General features: G+C 53.5%; 2 protein-coding genes across 5 annotated transcripts; both read right to left on the reverse strand.

Moving 5' to 3' along the window:
• Positions 1–1,934: 1,934 nt before the first annotated feature.
• TXN2 (thioredoxin 2) lies at positions 1,935–13,216 on the reverse strand. 4 transcript variants are annotated; one of them, XM_030478529.1, is made up of 4 exons: positions 11,358–13,216; positions 9,472–9,671; positions 7,827–7,950; positions 1,935–2,687 (listed from the first exon to the last, which is right to left on the reverse strand). In XM_030478529.1, the coding sequence occupies exons 2-4, from the start codon at positions 9,669–9,671 to the stop codon at positions 2,571–2,573; spliced, it is 441 nt and encodes a 146-aa protein (XP_030334389.1). In that variant the 5' UTR covers positions 11,358–13,216; the 3' UTR covers positions 1,935–2,570. The 4 variants fall into 4 exon arrangements, with proteins under 4 accessions (XP_030334389.1, XP_030334388.1, XP_030334387.1 ...); XM_030478528.1 differs by lacking the exon at positions 11,358–13,216 and adding an exon at positions 10,276–10,452; XM_030478527.1 differs by lacking the exon at positions 11,358–13,216 and adding an exon at positions 10,240–10,331.
• On the reverse strand, positions 1,976–20,858 carry FOXRED2 (FAD dependent oxidoreductase domain containing 2). Its single transcript, XM_030478525.1, has 12 exons — positions 20,820–20,858; positions 19,790–20,335; positions 18,029–18,280; positions 17,254–17,523; positions 16,384–16,550; positions 15,616–15,781; positions 14,985–15,226; positions 13,940–14,110; positions 11,358–13,212; positions 9,472–9,671; positions 7,827–7,950; positions 1,976–2,687 (listed from the first exon to the last, which is right to left on the reverse strand). Exons 2-9 carry the CDS (start codon positions 20,311–20,313, stop codon positions 12,947–12,949), a joined length of 2,058 nt encoding a protein of 685 aa, XP_030334385.1. The 5' UTR covers positions 20,314–20,335; positions 20,820–20,858; the 3' UTR covers positions 1,976–2,687; positions 7,827–7,950; positions 9,472–9,671; positions 11,358–12,946.
• Positions 20,859–21,028: the final 170 nt, after the last annotated feature.

Here is a 21,028-nt window from a genome sequence, read left to right on the forward strand (position 1 = left end):
CGATAAAATAGCAACCAGGAACATTAGAAGCTGAAAAAGCTGCTGTAACATAGCCAGGTTTGGGCAGGAGAGAGCAAATGCTTAGCAAATCAGAGGAGTCTTCGATGTGCTTAACTTCAAGAAGGAAAACCAACTGCATCCTTGTTGAAGTGAACAGAAAGGAAACCTTTTCCCAGCCAACATGGAATTACCTACTACCTTCAGCTCTTTCCTCTTGGGAAAGACCAACATCATGTTCAGGTGGCATGAAAATTGCTGTCCAATAAATAAACCGCTGGTAGTGCTTCCCACTTGTACCTCCTCTGTTACCAGCAGCTGTGGGAAGCCCCGAAGCCTCCCCAGTAGTCAGCAAATGGGGACCTGAATTCAGATCCTGCCACAGAAAACATCCTTGTGCTTTGAGTCCTGTCCTGTGGTGAGAACTGTGCAAAGCGCTTGGGGAGTCTCAAGGTGCCCCCAAACCTCTCCTTCTCCTCTCCACCCATCACACTGTTTCTGAAGGATTTCCACAGGACATGTGGGTCTTCAGCATTTATCTCAAAGAAACAGCTGAATGGCACCTTAGCTCTGCTTTTCCTCAGTAGGAAGTGATAAAATAGCAAATTTATACTGCCCCTTAATTACACAATGCAAAGTCACTGTGTTTTTTCCTGTTCTGGTGATGGTGAAGCATGAAAGTTGACTATTGTTGGGTATGTGACGCTGTTCCCCTACTTTTCCTGCTCATGCAGGAAAATGGAGACAGCCTTTACTAGAAGTGTTTACAGAGCAGGAACACCGAAACTGCAGGGGAAATTGCCTGGCCTGGAACATGAGCAGGACAGGAGCAGCACAGCTTCTGTGGCCTCCTGAATAAACTAAAATGCCAGGTTTTTTATTGATTGTAACTGACCAACAGTTCTTTACCAAATTACATCCAAGTGACATCACCTGTAGCAGCATATGCCAGGGGTGAGATCAGCCCAGCACCACCACCTAGGGGACCAGCACCACCACTTTGTGCCACTGCCCAGGCCCTGGGGGTGATGGGAGCAGGCAGGAGCAATGCCTGCAGTGCTGTGGCTGCAGCAGGACGTACAGGGCTTGGATCACCACTCCCCTGCTTCGTCAAAGGTCATAAATCGTTATTGCAAAGGTGCAGGAATAAAATGGCCTCACCTCTCATAACTACCTGTGCCAGGGTGGTGAAATGGAGCAGAGCCAAAGCAGGTTTAAGAGTGACTGAAGGAAACAGAAGCTGGAAAGGAGGACAAAAAAAAAAAGGAAAAAGAAAAAAAGCAGCTTCTACGTGGTGATTAAGCACTTACAATGTTCTCATGCGGCTTTGATAAGCAAACTGGAAACAAGCACCACAGCGGGCATCAGCCCTGGGGCTGCACTCTGCCTACAAGCACAGGAGGAGGCTGGGAGCACTCAGAAGCCAGGTTGACTGGAAACAGGTGTATATAGGGAGGAGATGGGAAGGGCTGAAGGCTGCTCCCAATATGAGCACATAACTGCCTCCCTCCGTCTAAAGGTCAGGGCTATTAAAGCCAAAGGCTGCGTGGTGGCAGGGCTCACCTGCATGAGCAGATTTAACCATTCACACAAGGGAGAGGGAGGCTCTCGGGGTCCACAGGCAGGAAGGGAGTAAGAAAAGCACAAGGGGGAGTGAGCAGAGCTCAGGTTCCTTGTGCGCAAGGAGCTGCTGTTACTCTGTGCACAGGGGGTGAGTCCTTCCTCTGGCATCCCGGAGCCAGCAGCACCCAAAGTGGGTCCTAGAAGCAGCACTGAAAGCCCTGTGAAAGTAACCCATGTGTCTGCTCCTCGGTGCTTTCCCTTTTAGTAGGGATCAAGTCTTAACCCGTGCTCTCCCAACCCATCATTAGAAACCAGCCCCTGAGGTGCCGATACTCCCTCTCACCTCTCTGGATAGATACGGGACTTCCCTGTGATTTCTGAGAATCAAGTTTTATTCTCCAGCTGGACCACAGCAACTGATAAAGCTCTCTTTATTACAGACACATAAAAGGAGATCCATAAAATACTTCTCCCTATTTTATCTTATAAAATTATGACTGGAGCCCATGGATTTGTGGAAGAGTTGTACCTGTCCCAGCGACACGAGGACAGAGGGGCAGAGACAGGTTTCACAGACAAGGCAGAGGCATACTCAGCTTTAAACAAACCCACCCAGGGCAGGTATGTACCAACATCTTGCAGGGAGCAGCTGCCCTCTGCTCTGCGCTATCAGATACTAGGCAAAGAGAAAAACATTCCTCCCCTGAACTCAGCAGCAGCAGTTCTGCACGTCAGCTCTTTGCTGATAAACACAGGCTGATTCCAGCCGCATTCCCCGTTGTGAGAATAAGCAGCCCTGCTTTTCAGTGCCCTTTACAACTACTGCTGCTCAAGAGAAGGGGGTGGGTGGGAGGGAGGGGTTACAACACTGTCCATCTCCTAAAAGCCCCAAACCAGAAGAAAACCCCAGGCTGTACGAGGCAGGTAGTTCACGTGCCCTCAGGTCTCCCAGGCAAGGAATGCACAACGTGGACGTGTCTGGAGGCAGAGGTACAGCCAACCCTTTCACTTCAGGCTCCGATGAGTTTCTTGAGGAATGCCTCCAGCTGATCCTCATCCTTTATCCCCACAAACTTATCCACAACGTCTCCGTTCTTCATAGCCAGCACGGTTGGCACTGCTGACACCTGGGGGCAAGAGAAAAAGGAAGACATGGGTGAGCAGAGGCTGTGCTTGGGCCCCAAATGTGGCTCTACAGAAGTGGCTACAGGGGTGACATGTCTGCTCTCAAAACACAGCCCATCTGAGCTCCATGTTCCTCCTCTCCCTGTGGCTTCATCTCTGCACTACTTAAGTCAAGGCTGAGCAGCTTTTCGAGTTTAAGTAAGGCCCAAAATGTTAAAGACAAACCCAAAGCTAACATAAAAACAAGGCAAAACTTTTCTCCCCTCTCCAATACAAATTCCTTTTCTCCTTCTCTTTTGTCCTATCATAAGCAAACAAACCCAGTCTTTTACCAGGACACCTCTCGGACATGATGACCTTTGGACATTTTATGGCCAGGGTGGTTTCAGACTTGACCCATGTTCTTCGGCAGACAGGACTGGAGCCAGAGGACGGTCCCCCCCATCACTGCACAGGCAGATTTCCTGCCCCATCATATCTTGGTAACGACAACCCCTCCAACCCATCCTTCTTTTTCTGCTCCTGTTTTCAGTGGTCACACACCAGTGCAGCATCCACTGCGGATCCCTGACGATTAGCTAAGAAGTGAAAAAGCTCCCCTGACCAAAGCCAGTCCTGCTCTGGGCGCTGCTTTTTTAGCCCACAGTTTTCTGGGAATTATCCAAGAGGACAGCAGCAGAAATGACAACACTCCCCAGGGCCTTGCTGGATGAGCAGGGACAGAAGAGACCCCAGGGACACGACTGAGAGAAGGAGCAACCAGAGCTCAGAGAGCTCTGTGCCAAGAGAGATCTGGTCATCTTTGTGACCCCACAGTGCCCTTATCTCTGCAAAGCCTTCCCCCCAAAACACATCCTTATCTTGCCTGCTGCCTCCCCACTAGCCTGCAGGGCCTTCCTGTGTGTGCTGCCAGCCCTGCTACCAGCAAGGGTCTGCAAATCCTTCCTTGGGAAACCCGCCAGAGGGCTGGCTTTCCTCCCACTGGGAGCCTCAGATGAAAGGGACATTTTGTGCTTTCCTTCCCACCCAGCCAGTGCAGCGTAGCTCCTGCAGTCTGTCCTCCAGGGCTTGTGAGTCTCATCTGAAGGGATGGGAGCGCCAGGGCTCCTTCAGCGCACGATCTTCAGCTCCTCCTAGTGACTGGTGGGAGCAGATCCAGAGGGCTCGGGCCCCAGCACTGGCAATGGTGTCACCAACATGCTCCGTTGTGATTTTAGGGGTGAGAAAGTACCAGCACTGCACTCAACTGGTCTCTCCCTCCCCGAGAAGGGCAAAGCTCCACTGGGCCGCCCTCTGGTTTGCAAAGTGGGTTAATAATGAGCAGAGTTGGCACAGCTCCATCCACAAAAACCAGTATGCCCAACCAGCAACAGCAAGCACCAGGCCATCGCAGCCTGAGTCAGGAGCAAGGGACTCTTTGAAGCACTATGGAGCAGCTAACACCGAGTTACAGGGCTCTGTGGTACAGAGCAGCGCACCCAGGAGCTGCACACAGCCTCCCATCCCTTCCCCTTTTCATATAGGGAGCAAAGCCCGAGAAGGGGTGGCAGATCTGGGGCTGGGTGAGAACCAGGGGCACTGAGCAACTTGCATCTGCCCAGAAAACAGGACGCTTCTGACAGCTTCCTTCCTGCTGGCTGCAGCAAGGGCAGCCTCTTCACGGAGCACATACTTTGCAGCTCGACAAGCAAATGTCACGGGAATTTCTAGAATGCAAAGTTGCTGCTCTTTTCCCCCCACCCCTCTTTTTTTTTTGGGTCCCATCTGCACTGAACCTAAACAAACCCTCCTCCTCCCTCAAGAGCATTTACAGAGAAAAAAGTCAGGCTGCTTTTGATCAGTGCTGACCACAGAGATAAATAAACGAGGCCATCCAGGCTATTCCTGGCAGCACCCGTACCGAGGGAGTTCTCTCCCATCTGAAACTGGGGCTTTTATACAAGCTCAGATGTCACACAGCGGAGCAGGGAGAAGGATTTCACCCAGGCTTCAGAATAAGGCATAACATAGGATCAAGCTCTGCTGCTAAACGACCATCCCTGTATCCAGCAGCAATCCTGAGCTGCTAGAGAAGGGGCTGCCGCTTCCCAGTGGCGATGCACACAGGCAACAGGCCAAAGCAAGAGATGGATCCAAAGAATTTCAGGAGTCTGCAGATTAAACAGAAGTATTCCTCCTTCTCCCTTTCTGCTCTTGGGGTCAGAGGTGAGGAGCGGGCTGGAGCAGCAGAGAAAGGCCACAACCAGAGATGAAAGGTGTTAGATAGAAGGAGGAGTCCCCAGAGAAAGAACTTTTGTGCTGGGCATAACCGGACAGGGAAAGGCGCCGGGGACGTTTCTAGTCGCAGGAAGCGTGTCCCCGCTCTGTGCTAAGCTGGGAGGGCTGGCAGCCAAGGGAAGGAATGTGCCGGCATTCCTCAGCTCTTCCAGGGGGTCTGTCCCCTCGCCCTGCCTCCCCCCGCGCCGAGGAGGCTGCTGAAGAGGACGTTGTGCAATCGAGCAGAGAGCTGGCGGCCGTGTGTGTGGGCAGGGAATAAACATGGATGGACAGAGACTTCCTGGCAGCTCATGGAGGAGTCATGGATGCTGAAACCCCCCCGGAAATAAAAGCTTTCTCAGACTGCAGACACCCAATCCCCAATGGAATGGCTTTAAAACAACTAAGTCTTTCCTGATCCCTCCCAAATACCACCTTTGGTTATCCTGATCTCCTCCAAACACTATCTTTGGTCCCTCTTTGATGTCAACTTGGTGTCTTCCCATCAGCCCTTATGCTCCCATGTTAAGTGGTAACTTTCCAGAAGATGAAGCAAAACCAAGCATCTGCCAGCACATGAACTAAACTTCTGCCTTGAAAAGGATACCCCAAACTATGAAGAACAAAGCAAAAAGTTCTCCTTTACCCCATCCATTTGCAGCTATCCTGCTCACAGGCACTGCCTCCAGATGGGACTTAGCCATGGGGATAGTGTTCAGGACCAGATACACACATCCTCCAGGGCAGAGGATGCAGCAACGATCCCCAGGACCTCTTGCAAAACAAAATCTTCATCATGTTTGTATCGGGCTGAGAAACTTGGGGCTGTTCAGCCTGGAGAAGAGAAGCTGCGTGGAGACCTCAGAGCAGCCTTCCAGTATCTGAAGAGGGCCTACAAGGATGCTGGGGAGGGACTCTTCATCAGGGACTGTAGTGATAGGACAAGGGGTGATGGGTTCAAACTAAAACAGAGGAAGTTCAGGTCAGACATAAGGAAGAAGTTCTTTACAGTGAGGGTGGTGAGGCACTGGAACAGGCTGCCCAAAGAAGCTGTGAATGCTCCATCCCTGGCAGTGTTCAAGGCCAGGTTGGACAGAGCCTTGGGTGACATGGTTTAGTGCGAGGTGTCCCTGCCCATGGCAGGTGGTTGGAACTAGATGATCTTGAGGTCCTTTCCAACCCAAACCATTCTATGATTCTATAAGGCTCCAGAACGAATTGCTGGAAGCTGGCCCTTGCCTGCCTGCAGCCTCAGGCCTGCCCGCACCTATGCCACCAGGGCTGCAAGACAAGCAGACCCTGCAGACAAATGCGTGCACACAGCAGGCTGTGCCAGTGCTCCCTCACCATCCAGTGTGAGAGCACACACAGCGTGTCAAACCTGTGCCATTTGGGAATTTCCTGCCTCTTTTTAAAGACCCTTCTTCACATGCACACACTCTGCTGTTTTCTGGTCATCTGTGATTATCCTCTTGTAATCCCAGCTAGTCCCATCTACTGGAAGGCTTGGAACAACACAAAAGTTGAGCTAATAATCTTTCTTCTCTTCTCCTTTTCTCCTTAGTGTGGTTGCTACCAGAGCCTTGCCTACCTCTATTAGGATTTACTCACTTTCTGACCACCACTGAAACAACTTCACCCTCTTCAACTTCACCCTTGAGCTACACAGCCTTCAGGCTTGCAACACACAGCCTTGCTCAGGAGCCAGGAGCCACCTTCCTTGGCCTGGGGGCATCTCTGCCAGCATGCCACCACCAAGAAGAGCACCCAAGGCTCTCATGCTCAGCTTGTGGGAGCTGCAAATCACCATTGTGGGCACCAGCTGTGTGGATACGCCACCACAGCACAGGCAGAAAGGTCTTCTCGGGAAAGAGTGGGAGGGAACAAGCTGTTTCCACTTCCTGCTGGCTTGGCAGGGTGTGGGAACGGCACAGAGCGTCTCCTCCAGGCTCGAGAACATGGCAGCTTGCTCGGGACACTTCGCTGGGCAGCTTGAGCTTCCTGTGCCAGCCTCAGCCCTGGGATTCATCTGCAGAGGGGGAGCAGCTCCATCTGTGAGTGGGAATTAAGCACTTTCTTCCCAGTAAAACAAAGCAACAGGATGCCCCGACTCTGCAGACCGAGTTGTTTGCAAGGAGAGACACCAGAAGCGAGCACGGTTGTCAGAAGAGTTTTTACATTTCTTAGACTACCTCATCACTGACACACAGAAAAAATCAATCAATCCTGTGAACCAAAGCTGTGGCCTCCTCCAGTCACTCTGCTCCATCCTGGAAGTTAAGACAGCACAGGAACACACACAAGAGGCGTGTGAAGCACTACTGTAAGCAGCAAGGCCTGTACTTGTCAACAGCAGGATGCATGCTCCTATTGCTTATGTGTGTTCTCTGACCTGGCTTCTACCTGTCCAACAAAGCCCACAGTGCCTCCTTGTGCTGTGGCTTGGGACATTATCACCCAGCAAGAAAGGCTGCACACGGAAGGGAAAGAGAGGCCGGGCTGGCTGCATGAAGAGCCACATTCAGGACCAGAGCAGACTGGGGCTTGTTAATTCATGTTCCTGCCCGGCACTTGAGCAGCCCGTGCACGCAGTACAATGCTGTGTATGCTGCAGGCCCCTCGAGGCCAGGCAAGCATTCATGTTGACAGATGCCTGCAGGGCTCAGAGGACACCTTTCTGCAGAATTAGAGGTGGGGATGCTGAACATAAGCAGCAGAGCTGGAGGAGAGGCAAGCAGCAAACCCTACCTACTGACGAGTGAACTGAGGGATCAGGAAGGTGTAGGCATTGGGCTTCCCCTCCCCACACCAGGCACACCTTGCCCCAGGGAGGGACCTTCTTTGCACTGCCAGCAGAAGAAAGTCTGTGCTCTTCCAGCTCCTACCTCGTACTCAATAGCAAGGTCTGTGTGATCGTCAATGTCCACTTTGGCCATCAGCACCTTCCCCTCCTGTTTGGCCACCATCTTCTCTAACCTGGGGCCTAAGATCTTGCAGGGGCCACACCATCTGATAGAGAAAGAGGAGAGAGGACATTAGAGGAGGCAAGTGCAGCAGCCACCATGCAAAAGCCAGGCTGGAAACACAAGTTCCACAAAGGAACTGGCAAAGAGTTTTGTGTGTGTGGTGATGGGGATGAGTGGAAGAAGAGGTCACCACTCAGCATTCGTAGTGCTTTTGATGTTAATTTGATCACACCACAGTCTGCTCTGCCCGCCGTGGTGGTCCTCCTGCCCCCCAGCCCTGCTTTGTGTCCTCGCTGGTGGGTACGTGCAGAGCTGTGACCCTGCTGTCCACAGAGCTGCCGTGCAGCCCGTGCTGCTGCTGGGTGCGCGGGTAGCAGCCCACTCCAATCAGTTTCTGCCAAGCATCAGATCATAGATTTCCCCTCCATACTCATTGCAGGGTCTACAGAAATTCCCCTGTAGCTGCAAAACTCGCAGAGGTACCATGTCTGTTCGAGGAGACACCACCTATGCCAAACCAAAGTGCAACAACAGCGGACTTTGCGAGGCCCTGTACACAGAAAACACCCCCTGCATCCTCTAATGGCACCAGTTAAGATGATATGAACTTGCTCAGCTCAAGGAAAACATAAGTTAAAGTTCCAAGTGCCCTTTTCTTTTAAAACTGAAGCTCTGGTAAATTTTGTTCGTCCTCAGCCTCCCTCTGTCCCAGGTTTCAGGCTCTCAGTTACTTGTCCTCTCCTCCCCGGGTGATCCTGCTTAACATTAATTTTGGTTTGTCAGTTTGGTCTATTTACAGCAGAAGTTTTTGGGCTGTTTCATACTTTGTTTGCCCAGGATCAGCCACAACAAGCTCACATGACAGCACTGCGACACTAGGAAAACACATGAGAAAACAAAGATAATCAGTGTCGTTAATCCAGCAGATAACATCTAGGAGTGTTTTTACTGGCAAGAGGATGACAGTGTTTTTATCGATGACAAACGCAACTGTATTATCTGACAAACGCAGATTAGAAACAGCATCACGTGGCTGTTACTAACTCCTAAGGGCATTTACAGTCAAGAGCCCTGCCTCAGGAGCACCCAGTGTAAAAAACTGGAAGGACAAAACATGTCAGTGCAGGGATGTACCAACTGCAGTGGTCTTCCACAGCTGTTCACATCAGTTAGTGCTTTTAGGAGGATATTTAATCCATGAAGGGGACATCAGAGCTTTTTCTTGAGGTGTCTCTTGCAGGATGATGCAACACCGGGGCCAGGGTGACACCCAAGCACTACGCTGCCCTGAGGAATGCCTTCCTGGCACTTGTGGTTTATGCTCCTGCAGGGTGTAGCTACACCTACAGTGGTGCAACTCAGCAAGCGAACCCTCTATGGATTGTGCTGTAGGAGCAGAAGCACCATTTAACACCAGATGCTCAGCAGGGTGGTCAGCAGCTCCGCAGCCTGGGGAGCCCTCGGGCACACTCATATCCCTGCACTGTTGGGAAAGCAGCAGGGACACACCTGCATGTGTGATGGATGGCAGAGAGAGGCACGAGAGCCATGAGGGGGAACTTACTGCGCATGGAAGTCCACCACAACGGGTTTGGGGTTGTTCACCACCCGGTCCTGGAAGTCGCTGCCATCCTGCACGTTGAAGGTGCTCCCACAGTTTGCTGAGGTGCTGAAGGCCCTCCTGTGGGGTGCCAGTGGGGCCTGTGGGGGCAGCGTCCTGGGGGTGAGGGACAGCAGCCGCCGAAGCGCCAGCCTCTGGGCCATCTGTGGGGAGAGGAGGATGGGGTATGCGGGGTGGGTGCACCCCACAGCCACTCCCACTGCAGCAGTGCCTGGCTCAGAGTCCCCTCTGCAGGGCAGCCCCCAAGCCAGGAGGTGTCCTGGATAGAAACATACGGGGCACTGCACGGAAGCTCTTGCTGCCGCTGTGCCCAGCCCCTGCCACCCTGCTGCAGCTCCAGCCCCACAGCCATGGGTCCCACTTGCCATGGAATCCCCAGCTACAGACCCAGCTTCCTCTCCCTTCTCCGAGGCTGTCGTCCCTCCCCCCCCCCAGGCACAGGGTCTCCTCTTCCCTAGCCCTACAGAGCAGGGCCCTCCCGCCGCCTGTTCCCTGCCCTGGGGTCCCGCTTCCCCTGACGGCACAGGGCACGGCTCCCTCAGCCAGCGGCGGGACGGGCCCTCCCCGCCGCGCTCAGCCACCCGAACCGGAGGGGCAGGACCCCCGGGGGGCAGGACCCCGGAGCCAGGAGGGGGCGCAAGGGCGGGCCCCGCCGCGCCACAGGACTCCCCAGGCCCGGGCCCCCCCGCTCCGCTCCGCTCCGCCCCGCACCTTCCCGGTCCCTGAGGTGACCCGCACACAAACAACCTTCCGCCTGCTGCCCCGCCCGCCCGCGCGCTGATTGGCAGCCGCCGCAGGAAGGCTGCGAACAACGGTACCACCGCCCTCCCAGCTGATTGGCCGCCGGCCCGAGCGCCGATCTCAGATTGGCCTCCGTGGCCGTCCTTCAAGCCCCTTCCCACCGCTCGGGCTGTGTCACGCGCGGCGAGCCGCGGGTGCTGATTGGCGGCGATGCCCTCCAATGGGCGCCGTGAGCGCGGCGCGGGACGCAGCGCGCCTCCCGCACGTGGTGGTGGCCGGCGGCGGCCCCGGCCCCGACCCGCGGCTCCGTCCCGGCCAGGGCTGTGCGCGGAACGGCGCTGCCCCTATAGGATGTCCGAGAAGGACACTGCCCTGCAACCCCCGGCCCTGGGACTAACTCCCGTCCAGGAAACACACAGCAGATCCAGGCACCGGGACCAACCTGCAGCCCCGCTCCCACGGATGACCGCAAACCAGCGGGGATTTCTGCTCCCCTGCGGCGTTTGTAACCGAGGTGCCCCATGGAAAACGAGCCGCAGCCAGCACCCCCTCCTTTTGCCAGCACTGGCAGGAGCAAGGCCAAAGGGCACTGCTTGCTCAGCAGCGCACACAGGATAGATTTAGATTAGATATTAGGAAAAAAATCTTCCCTGTGAGGGTGCTGAGGCGCAGGCACAGGGTGCCCAGAGAAGCTGTGGCTGCCCCATCCCTAGCAGTGTTCAAGGCCAGGTTGCACGGGGCTTGGAGCAACCTGGTCTAGTGGAAGGTGTCCCTGCCTGTGGCAGGGGGTTGGAACTGGATGAGCTTTAAGGTCCCTTCCAACCCAAACCATTCTGTGACTCGACCCCTGCTCATGAGGGAAGCAGGCAGCAGCAAAACCCTCTGGGGCTGGATCGCCAGATCCAACCCTGGGATGCAGGCACAGAGCATGCTGGAAGAGTCAGTGGGTGCCAATTTTTCACAGATTATTTTCCTAAGGGGAATCACAATTTAAGGCGACGCAAGTGCTGTGGGCGTGTACACTGCTGCCCCCTCGTGGGGATCTGAGGGTGGAAGACGAAACAGCTGGAGAACATGCATGTACCTACCTAAAACAGGGACACCCTCTATGTCAGTGCACACTGACACAGAGGGATGAACGAGTCAGGGATGAAGGAGTGAAAGGGGCTCTTTAGTGACAGCCAGTCAATCCAATTCAGTCAGACAATCCTAAAATAAAAAAGCCCACAGTACCAAGGATGTAGCAAGGAGTGGCACACCTCAGACCGCTACAGGCCACAAGAGCCAGACTGGCCTTGGAGGTGTGGCAATGGGACATAAGCTCATGGAAGGATGCTGATTAACGCACATTGAGAAGGTAATCGCGTCCCCCTTCCGGCTGCATGTGAATGTGTAAGATCTCCCAGCACCAGAAGTATTCCCACAGAGGAACAAGAACTCATTTGCCATCTTCTTCACCTCTTCTGCTCCCCAGCCTCTCTGAGCGGGACAGAAACTGGGGCTTTACAGAAACAGCAGATGAATTTGAAGGACTGGGGGAGTTTTAGGTACATGCAGGTACAGACTCTCCCACTCTGGAAGCACAAGTGTAGAGAGGAACATTCCTCTAGACGCCAAGGGGTTGGAAAACGTGCTGAGGTAAAAAGCCTGTTCCCTTTTGCCCCTCCTCCATTTCCTAGAAATCACGGGGACATCATAAGGTCAAGCTTGAAACTGCTCTTGCTCTTCAGCTCCAGTGGAAGGAGCCCATGGGGAGGTGACAGACATATGCATGTGGCTGACAGAGGGAGCAACAAATGCCGATGGCCTCCCAGTCAGTGCCAGCATGATCTCAAGGTGACAGGAAGGGGAATAAAATACCGAACGAGCATTTTAATGACATCAGTGTTCACCCAAAACTTTCTCGATGGGACATAGTGCAAACAGGAGAACTATTGGTCATGCTTTATAAAAGACAGGGGCTAATCTTTCAGGCTGCTTGAGGTGGGAGAAGAAAAACTGTGAGTGGAGCTGAACCCAGTGTAAGTCTCTGTGTATCCAGCATTCCAGGCAAGCTGCTCGTCCCTCCTGGAGGGAAGGGTCCCTTGTAGTGCTCTTATGAAATGATAAAGTATCTGATCTATAGAGTCAGTAAAAACCACCCCTCTCCACTTAAGCTACACAACAGCCTTAACTGAAATGCAGGAAAAGTACCAGGGAGTTTGTCTGGAGTGCCACTTCAGGATTCAGCATAAACCTTCAAGTATACACAGTGTACGGCACTCCAGGACCAAAGAGCCCGCAGCAGGCTGCCACAGACTGCCAGCAGGTCACCTCCGACGCGGGACATGACACTGTAAGTTACCCAGGTGATCCTGCACTCTCTTCTGTGACCCCTGGACGCTGCTGCTGGTACTGGTCCGTGAGACAAACACTAACACCATCTTCAAGCGACTCTGAACTCCGGAAGGACAACGTGGGAGCCTCAGCATTGCTGGATTTTAGCCCCTCACTTATCATTTAAAGCACGTTGGTCCTCTTTGTAACAGCAAGATCTGAGCAGGTCTTTGGCAACTCATGATCAGTGGAAGGCATGGGGATGGAGAAGGTGCACAGGGCAGGGCAGAATCCTGCTGTGGATCTCTGTTACAGTATTGTCACAACAGCACCTTTGAGTTTCAGTGTGGAGCAAGAAAGGTTAAAGCTCATCCTTGGCATTAACGAGATGCTGCAGCGGACGAACGGATATAACATGATCTCTCAGCAGCTGGTCCTGTGACCCTGTGTGGCTGTCAGGGGGTCTGTCACCCAAGAAGTCTGTGATGCTGTAATCCTGCAGCAGGCCAGCTTCTACCGCATGGCGCCGGAGCCCCTCGCTGCCCTCCAGACCTTGCATTCTCAGGTAGCCCTGCCGACAGAAGGGAGGCAGCTTCTGACGGGTGAAGGCAAACAGGAAACAGGACTCTGCGGGGGAAAGGATCAAATATCAGAGTCAGCAGAGATACCCTGCAGAGAAAAATTCCCATAAACTCTTGAGGACTCATTCAAAACAAAAAACAGAGAGGACAAGGAAAGGCGACCAGAGTTTCCCACCCGCCACCCTGCCCTGGATGGCAGAGGAGTAATCAACTTCATTGTGCAGAACTCAGGAGATGCAGGATGGGAGCTCCAGTCTGTGCTCTGAGAGGAAAAGGAGCTGGATTTGAGCTTGCAGCCCTCTGGCATGCTCTTTGTACCACAGGATTGCATCCCTCCGTGCGCCACGTGGAGGTCCTGCAGGAGGTTCCCAGACCAGCACTCCAATTTCCCATGGGAAAGCAATCCCATCATCAGTACATGAGAAGAGATCAGGTACCTGGTGCCATAAAGGAATGTTCAGATAATGGAGGAAGAAGGAAAGCTGAAGCTAGAAAAGAGACTGAACGCAACCTCATACACCTTTCCCTAATCTGGGTGCACTTGGGGCAGTCTCTTTCTGGTGGTGAGCAGGAACAAAGGGTATTTGGGAACACAAGACACAGCACCGGCATCTTCTACCAGCTGGAGCGTGCATCAGAGAGGTGTGACTGATGGTGAGAGCACCAGCACGCCACGGGGAGATCTCAGCTGTTTGCAGAAGAGATCACTCCTGCTGCTTGTCCCTCACATCCCTCCTCCTCCTCCTGTCACCTCCACCCTGTGCACAAATTACCTGCAAAGAAATTGCGCAGGTCAGTGCTGAGGCAGTTCTCCAAAAACCGCCTCAGGGGCAGGATGTGGGCGTTCGGGGCTGTCCAGTCCGTCAGAAAGTCCTCCACAATGTGATGGATGGCATCGGGGCGGGGGAGAGGCCAATCCGGGGGCCGAAGTTTCATCTGATGCTCTGCCGAGAGAACATTAATGGAATCTCTCAGAATCAAAACAGCATTAAAAAGCACTGCTTGGGCAGTGGAAAGCAGCTACCACAGCTGTTCCAGCTTTTGTCCTGACCTTTTAATCCCTACCTGACTTTCATTTGCAATCTCCTTTGCTAGCTTTGTCCTCAGCAGCCCTGCCACTGCACAGCTGCCCTTTGTCTCTGCCCGCAGTAGTCCTGTCATTTCACTCCTGCTCCCCCTGGGCAGGGACTGCCAGACAGGCTGAGCTCCGTTCAAGCTTTAATACTGCTACCCATCATGCTTCTTCCTGTGCAAGGCAGGCCAGACCCTGACCCTAGGTTTCTGGAGATGAAGATTCAGCACAATAATTTCCCAAGGAAATCTATTCTGAGTGCATTTGTTTGCTGGCTGTAACACTCATCTTCAAAGCCTTGCCCTTGGCTGCCTCTCACTGTGTGACCTCTCAGACCTGGGCTGGCCACAGAGAGCAGCTTTCTTTTGGTGGTAACACTGAACAGCCTGGCCCCATCTGCCAGGACTCTGCAAAATAAACACAGGGTGCCAGCCAAAGGGAAGCAATGTTCCTCTTTTTGGGAACAGAGAAATTCCCAGCATGCCTATTTGTTTCTACCCTCAAGTGTGAGGTCTCTAGTACAACTCCCCCACTGTGCATCAGTCTGACCGATGGAAACTCCTTGCCAACTCCCAGCTTTTTTTCTCAGCTCACACAGTGGTGGTGGGTGCCCCAGAGGATGGACATGAAGGAAGTGGAAGAGAAGGGTGTGCAATGCCTTTAGGTCCCAGGCCCCTCTTTGGCTCTGAAGTATCTTTATCCCTCTCAAGTTTTGCTCATATCAGGTAACTAGCAGGAAAGCTTACCTGTTGGGAGGTGTTTGTAATAGTAAATAACAGGGTGTAAAAAGTTGGACTGCCAGGCATGCTGTGCCTCTCCCACAGCTCGGTTGTAGTAGAAGACATCCTTGTCAGCCCCAGAGAAATTCTTCCCATACTCCATGATGACGACAAACAGCCCACTGCGAGCCTTTCTCCCCGTCTGCGTTTCCAGCTCAGCCAGGATTCCAACTGGGTACTCTTCCAGGTATTCAAATGCTGTGGCATTCCTGTGAATTACAACCGTAACCACCACGTTTTTCCACTAGAGAAAAGCCAGCTGGGATCCAGCACCCCCTCAGCTGGTCCAGGCTACGGCCAAAAAGCCATCAGATGCACTGCTCAAGGAAAGCTTCTTCCTAGGGATAGTAGAAGGGTACTACTCCTCTGAGCTTAAAGGGAAGGTCTGGACCCTTTAAGCAAGAGAAGTACTTGGCAGAATTGGGCATACTGGCACCAATTGTGGCAGCGGTACAGGCTTTGACATGGCTGCTTACATGACTGTAACGTCCTTAGGCAGCAATGGAGCAATTTATGTGGTGGCAACACAGGAAGCGGTGGTCAAGAAAAAAAGGAATGAAATGATAAAGTGCAGTGCTGGGAATAATTACTCACTCACTCTCTCAGCAGTATGATGTCAGCCAGAACACCGAACATCTGGTAGAGGCCTGAGGCCTCGTTCACCCGCTTGATGATGGAATTGGTCAGCTGTGTAACAGGGTAGACTGTGGATGGCCAGGGGACACCATGGTGACGCTTTTCCAGTAGGCGGTGGACTGCACGAGCTAAGACATGGGGAGAAACAAGGGCAGCTTATTTACACATCCAAGCTTATTTCGGAAATCACACAGATAACTGGCAGGACACAATAAATAAGCTTTACAGCTCATCTGTGCTTAGGATCTCCCACCCCAACTGCTGGTAACTGCAGTGGAGATGGCCTCTGAAAGGTGATGTGATGCTAAGTGGTTGGTGAGCGGATGGGGTGTCCTAAGGGATGTTTCATTACTTCTGAGCAGTCTTTTAATAAGGATGAGCACACACATAAAGACAGAAATTCTCTCTACTGCCCAAAGCCACTGGGTTTTAACTCCACAGCACAGACCTCTCACCCACAGCCTGTCACGAGGCAGAGCATCTGGCAGGCAGAAATCTATTGTGTTACATAAATAAGAGACGATGGGCAAAGAGAGACACAAGACAAAACAAAGACAGACAACTCAAAACTTCAGATATGACCCCAAGTCACTTCTCCTCCACTTCAGATGATGCAGCTACAGCTTGACTGTGTTTTGTCGCTCTTACTGCCAGCAGTTAGCTATGAATTGTTCCTTTGAAGGGACGACCAATTGCCATCTCTGCCCTTTCTGTACAGCCCAGTACTCACTTGTATACCGGAATCCATGGATGAAGCCCCCAGCAGATTTCCTGAAATCAATGGAATGGCTAGCAGTGCCCAGAACAAAGAGCCCCCGGGTGCTTGTGGACTCGTAGTTGGGTTTGATCTGAGGATACTTCTTTTTGTCCCCCTTCCCTGGCATCATTTTAAGGGATCTGATGTGCAAAAGACAAGAGCAGGCTGTCAGGAAGGGCTTGGGTGAAAGAATAAAAGGGGTTTCTGATATTATATACACATTATATTGCAGCCACTACAAGACACTGCTTCATGCCCCCGCTGTCTTCAGTGGGATTTACTACTTCAATGAGGATCTTCCAGAAGACAAGGATGCTCATCCCAAGTTAGCTCGGGACAAGATCGATTCCAGCCTGAACTGCTGACAGTGAATTTTGGAAGACAGTGAAGTTAGCAGTACCATTTTCAACTGCAGGATGTACTAGGAAACAAACCAAGGCAGAGTGAAGGTTGCATCCTCAAGGGAAAAAAAGCAGACAACACCTTTCTGTAGCGATCTGTACGTGTACCATCCTCATTCCAAAAAACCCCAGCCCAAACACTGCTAGCCTTCTCCACATGACTGGAAGGTCAAGATTTCTAAAGGGACAGGTTTTTCTGTGTCCAGGTCCCAACACTGCCATTTGCTCAACCCTACAGACTGTTGGGACAGTGGCACACACATTCCCACTGTGACACAGCTGTAGCTGCAGCATAAACAAAGGACTGTGCAGCACCAGCCAGCTCAGAGCATGTGGAGGTCCAGGCAATGCTGCCAGGAGAGGACCTGCTCTTCCCCTTCATCCATACTCAGGCCCTTCAATCCAAGCACCAGCTTCCCTGGAGATCCTAGTTCTCTCTCACCTGTTGTAGATAGAGAAGTCAAACTTCCAGCCCAGGCAGCGGATGACACGGTCGTAAGGTGCACGGGGGGCAAAGTTATCCAGTTCATCCTGCGGGAGGGTGATGGAATCAATGCCTGCGCTGATGTTCCTGTTCTCTAGGTAGAACCGGAGCGTGATGTGCAGCTTCCCTTTCTTGTCCTTGATGATAGCCAGATCTTCCAAGTCACCCTCCAGAAGCCCATCCAGAGATTTCAGCTGGTAGGTGTCCAGCAGGCCATTGTTAATTGCTCTGTGAAAAAAAGGAGAATGTAAGAAGGGCTAACAGAAAGGAGGAGAGGTTCTGTCTCAGCTGCTGAAAACGGGAAACCTTTACCAGGTATCCCACATTCCTCGTCAGTGCAAAGGTTATCCCCAGAGCCCCAGGGCTCCCAGGAACTGCACAGGTAACACACCCTCACTGCCCTTGCAGGATGCAGTCAACCTCTCAGCTCTCCTCTGACTGCAAGCAAGGGAACAACCTGGGATCCAGCACTTTTTTATGACACAGTTTCCAAAGGGACATTTTCCTATTTCACTCAGACCATGAAGAGCTCTCATCAAGCTCCTGTGTTCAGCAACTGCATCCCGGACTGCTTTAAACCAAGGGCCTAAAGATAAAAGGCCCCATGTTTCCTCGGCAACCCCTAGGACCACAGCACCTCCAGTGCCAGCCCGGCTCATTGCCTGGGCAAGAAGTGACTGTCCAGGTTTGTACTCCAGCTGCACTAGAAAGAGGAAGAGGAGCGGTTTCCTACCTCAGATCCCCGACGTAGTGGGTGGCCCAGGAGAGGCGCACGCGGGACCGGCTCACCATGTGGATGAAATTCGTGACGCCCAGAATGTTCTCTGCTGTCTCAAAGGCTGAGTTCCCTCGGCCCAAGATCAGCACGGTTTGGCCAGCAAAATCCTCTGGGTTGGTGGACACAGTCTCATAACCCTCAACGTATTCCGAGCCAGGGAAGTTTACCACATTGGGGACCCACATCCCAGTGGCGACCAACAAGCAGCTGCAAAAACAGGGATAGCACTTGGGAACGCAGGAATTATGGGATCAGGGCCCCCTGCTCTGTCTCATCACTCCCTCCCCTCCTGCTGTGGAGGATGGCTGTGATGTAAACCCTGCAGCCACACTGGATCAGCTGCGGAGATCATGGTTTCGAAAGAAACTTCTCCCCAGCTTCACCTAATGAGCTGCTCCTCTTTTCCTCGTCCTCAGGCCAGCAAGGACAACTAGGAATATTGTTATATATAGCAAAAGTCAGTGTGGGTGCTGTACATAAACACAGAATCATAGAATCAATTAGGTTGGAAAAGACTTTCAAGATCATCAAATCCAACCGTTCAACCAGCACTGCCGAGTCCAGCACTAACCCATGTCACTGAGGGCCTCATCTACATGGTTTTTGAACACTTCAGGGACAGTGATTCCACCATTCCCTGGGCAGCCTGTTCCAAAGCCTGATCACCCTCTCTGTTAAGAAATTGTTCCTAATATCCAACCTAAACCTCCCCTGGTGCAGCTTGAGGCCATTTCCTCTTGTCCTATCACTTGTTACTTGGGAGAAGAGACCGACCCCACCTCACTCCATCCTCCTTTCAGGCAGCTGTAGAGGGATAAGGTACCCCCTGAGCCTTCTCTTCTCCAGACTACATCCTCCCAGGTCCCTCAGCCGTTCCCCATCACACTTGTGCTCCAGGCCCTTCACATCCCTCCGCTGCTCAAGAACGTGCAAGTACTACTCATATGTACTCACTGACAATTATATAACACTAAAGGTTGACAGGTTGATTCTATGTTACATAAGAAATTACTTTGATTTAAAATTTGTTGCCTTTTAGTCCAGCAAAACAAAAGTAATTTTTAAGGGGGATAGAAAGTGATTTTGATATTTAAAAACCTTAACTCCTAGTCATAAAAACACGTTAGCAACGTCACTAATTGTTAACTCTGAAGTGAAGTACAGAAACCTTTTTATCTTTCTCTGTAAATTTTACTTAAATCTTAGAGAAAACTTTGTGACTTGGATGGAAACACCAGGCAGCTGAGGCTAGAGGCGCTGCCTGCTGTCCCAGCCCTGCTCATGCAGCTCCTGGTGCGTGGGTGCCCAGGATTGCCTTCTGTCCCCCCCAGGCTTGCCTGCCAGCTCACCTCCAAGTGACAGCCAGCAAACCTGCTGTCGTAGAGCTGAGCTTCCCAGGAGAGGTGAGAAATAAACTCCGTATGTTTACTTGAGTAACTTCTACGTTTTCAAGAAGGGAGCTCAGCAGCAGTACGGGGTACGTAAGATCATAGAACGGTTTGGGTAGGAAGAGACCTTAAAGTTCATCCAGTTCCAACCCCCTGCCACGGGCAGGGACACCTTCCACTAGAGCAGGTTGCTCCAAGCCCCTGTGTCCAACCTGGCCTTGAACACTGCCAGGGATGGGGCAGCCACAGCTTCTCTGGGCACCCTGTGCCAGCGCCTTTGAAGACACCCGTGGAGAGCGGCGTGGCTAGCCCTGGGTTCGCCCATTACCTGCACTTGTAGTTCTGCCTGTCCTGGTCGGTCAGGATGAAGTAGTGCCCATTCCAGGCTTGCTCATCCCTCTCCAGCGTGACGTGGATGACGGCCGTGTTGTACTGAACCCGCAGCTTCAGACGGGAAGCAAAGTCCTCCAGGTAACGCACCATCTCATCAGCGTTGGGGTAGAAGTCGCGGGAGTAGCGCCGGAAGAGCAGCCAGCGGTCGTGGCTGAGGAGCGAGTTCCAGTCGTGGCGCAGGTTGAACTCGCTGTTGGATTTGCCCGTGTACCGCTTGTTGATGCTGATGAGCTTGCGGTGGCGAGGGTAGAGCGCGAAGAAGCTGCCGGGAGCGTGGCTCCGCTCAAAGACCACGTAGTCCCGGCCGGCTCGCTGGAGGAAATACGCCGCCTGCAAGCCCGAGGGCCCGGCCCCGACGACGCAGTAGTCGTGGTAGAGCAAAGCGGCACCGCTCACCATACACAGGCTGCCGGTGCACAGGGCCAGCCCCAGGAGCGCCCCGCACGCCGCCGGGGCCATGGCGGGGCTGGCACAGCCGCCCCTGCGAGGGAGAGGACCGGGGAGGTGTCACCCAAGGGGTGCGTGGCTCCAGCTCCAGCCTGGCCTGCCCCTGCCTGCCCCTGCCCAGCCTGGCCGCCATGACGCCGCTGCCGCCACCGCCACCCCCACCCCTCAGGGCCCAGGATGGGGTGTTGGGGCAGGGCCCTGCGCCCTGCCAGCCAATACCAAAAGTGGCCACAGGTCAGCCAACCAATGGGCACCCAGGGCTCCCTGCCCCAGCCAATAGCAGACAGCATGAGGCCTGCAGGTAGCAGCAGCACCTGTGGGCTAACGGCCGCAAGCCCCCACCGTGCCTCTGCACCCCAACAGCCAATGGGGAAAGGGAGGCGCAAGCCCCTCACCCAATGGGAGATAGGATGCGTCCCCCACCCAATAGGGTCCGGTCTCGTCCGCGATGCCTTCTCCCGCCGCCCCTCGCCCAATGGGCCGCGGCCCGCCCGGCCCCGTCCCGCCGCCGGCCGCACCTGCACCGCGGGGCTCGCGCCGCTCCCCTTCCCGCGCCGAGCAGCAAGTGGCGGGGGGGGGGGAGGGTGGGGGAAGGAGGGGGGAAAGGCGCGCGCGGCGCGTCACGTGACGGCGCTGCCGCTTCCCGCCGCCGGCACCATGGCGCCGCCGCGCGCGCACCACGCGTGGTGGCGGTGGTGGGTAGCGGGGGGAGGCGGGGCAGCGCGCT

The sequence above is a fragment of the Strigops habroptila genome, chromosome 3, assembly GCF_004027225.2.
Source record: "Strigops habroptila isolate Jane chromosome 3, bStrHab1.2.pri, whole genome shotgun sequence".
In the NCBI taxonomy this organism is placed as follows: Eukaryota; Metazoa; Chordata; class Aves; order Psittaciformes; family Psittacidae; genus Strigops; species Strigops habroptila.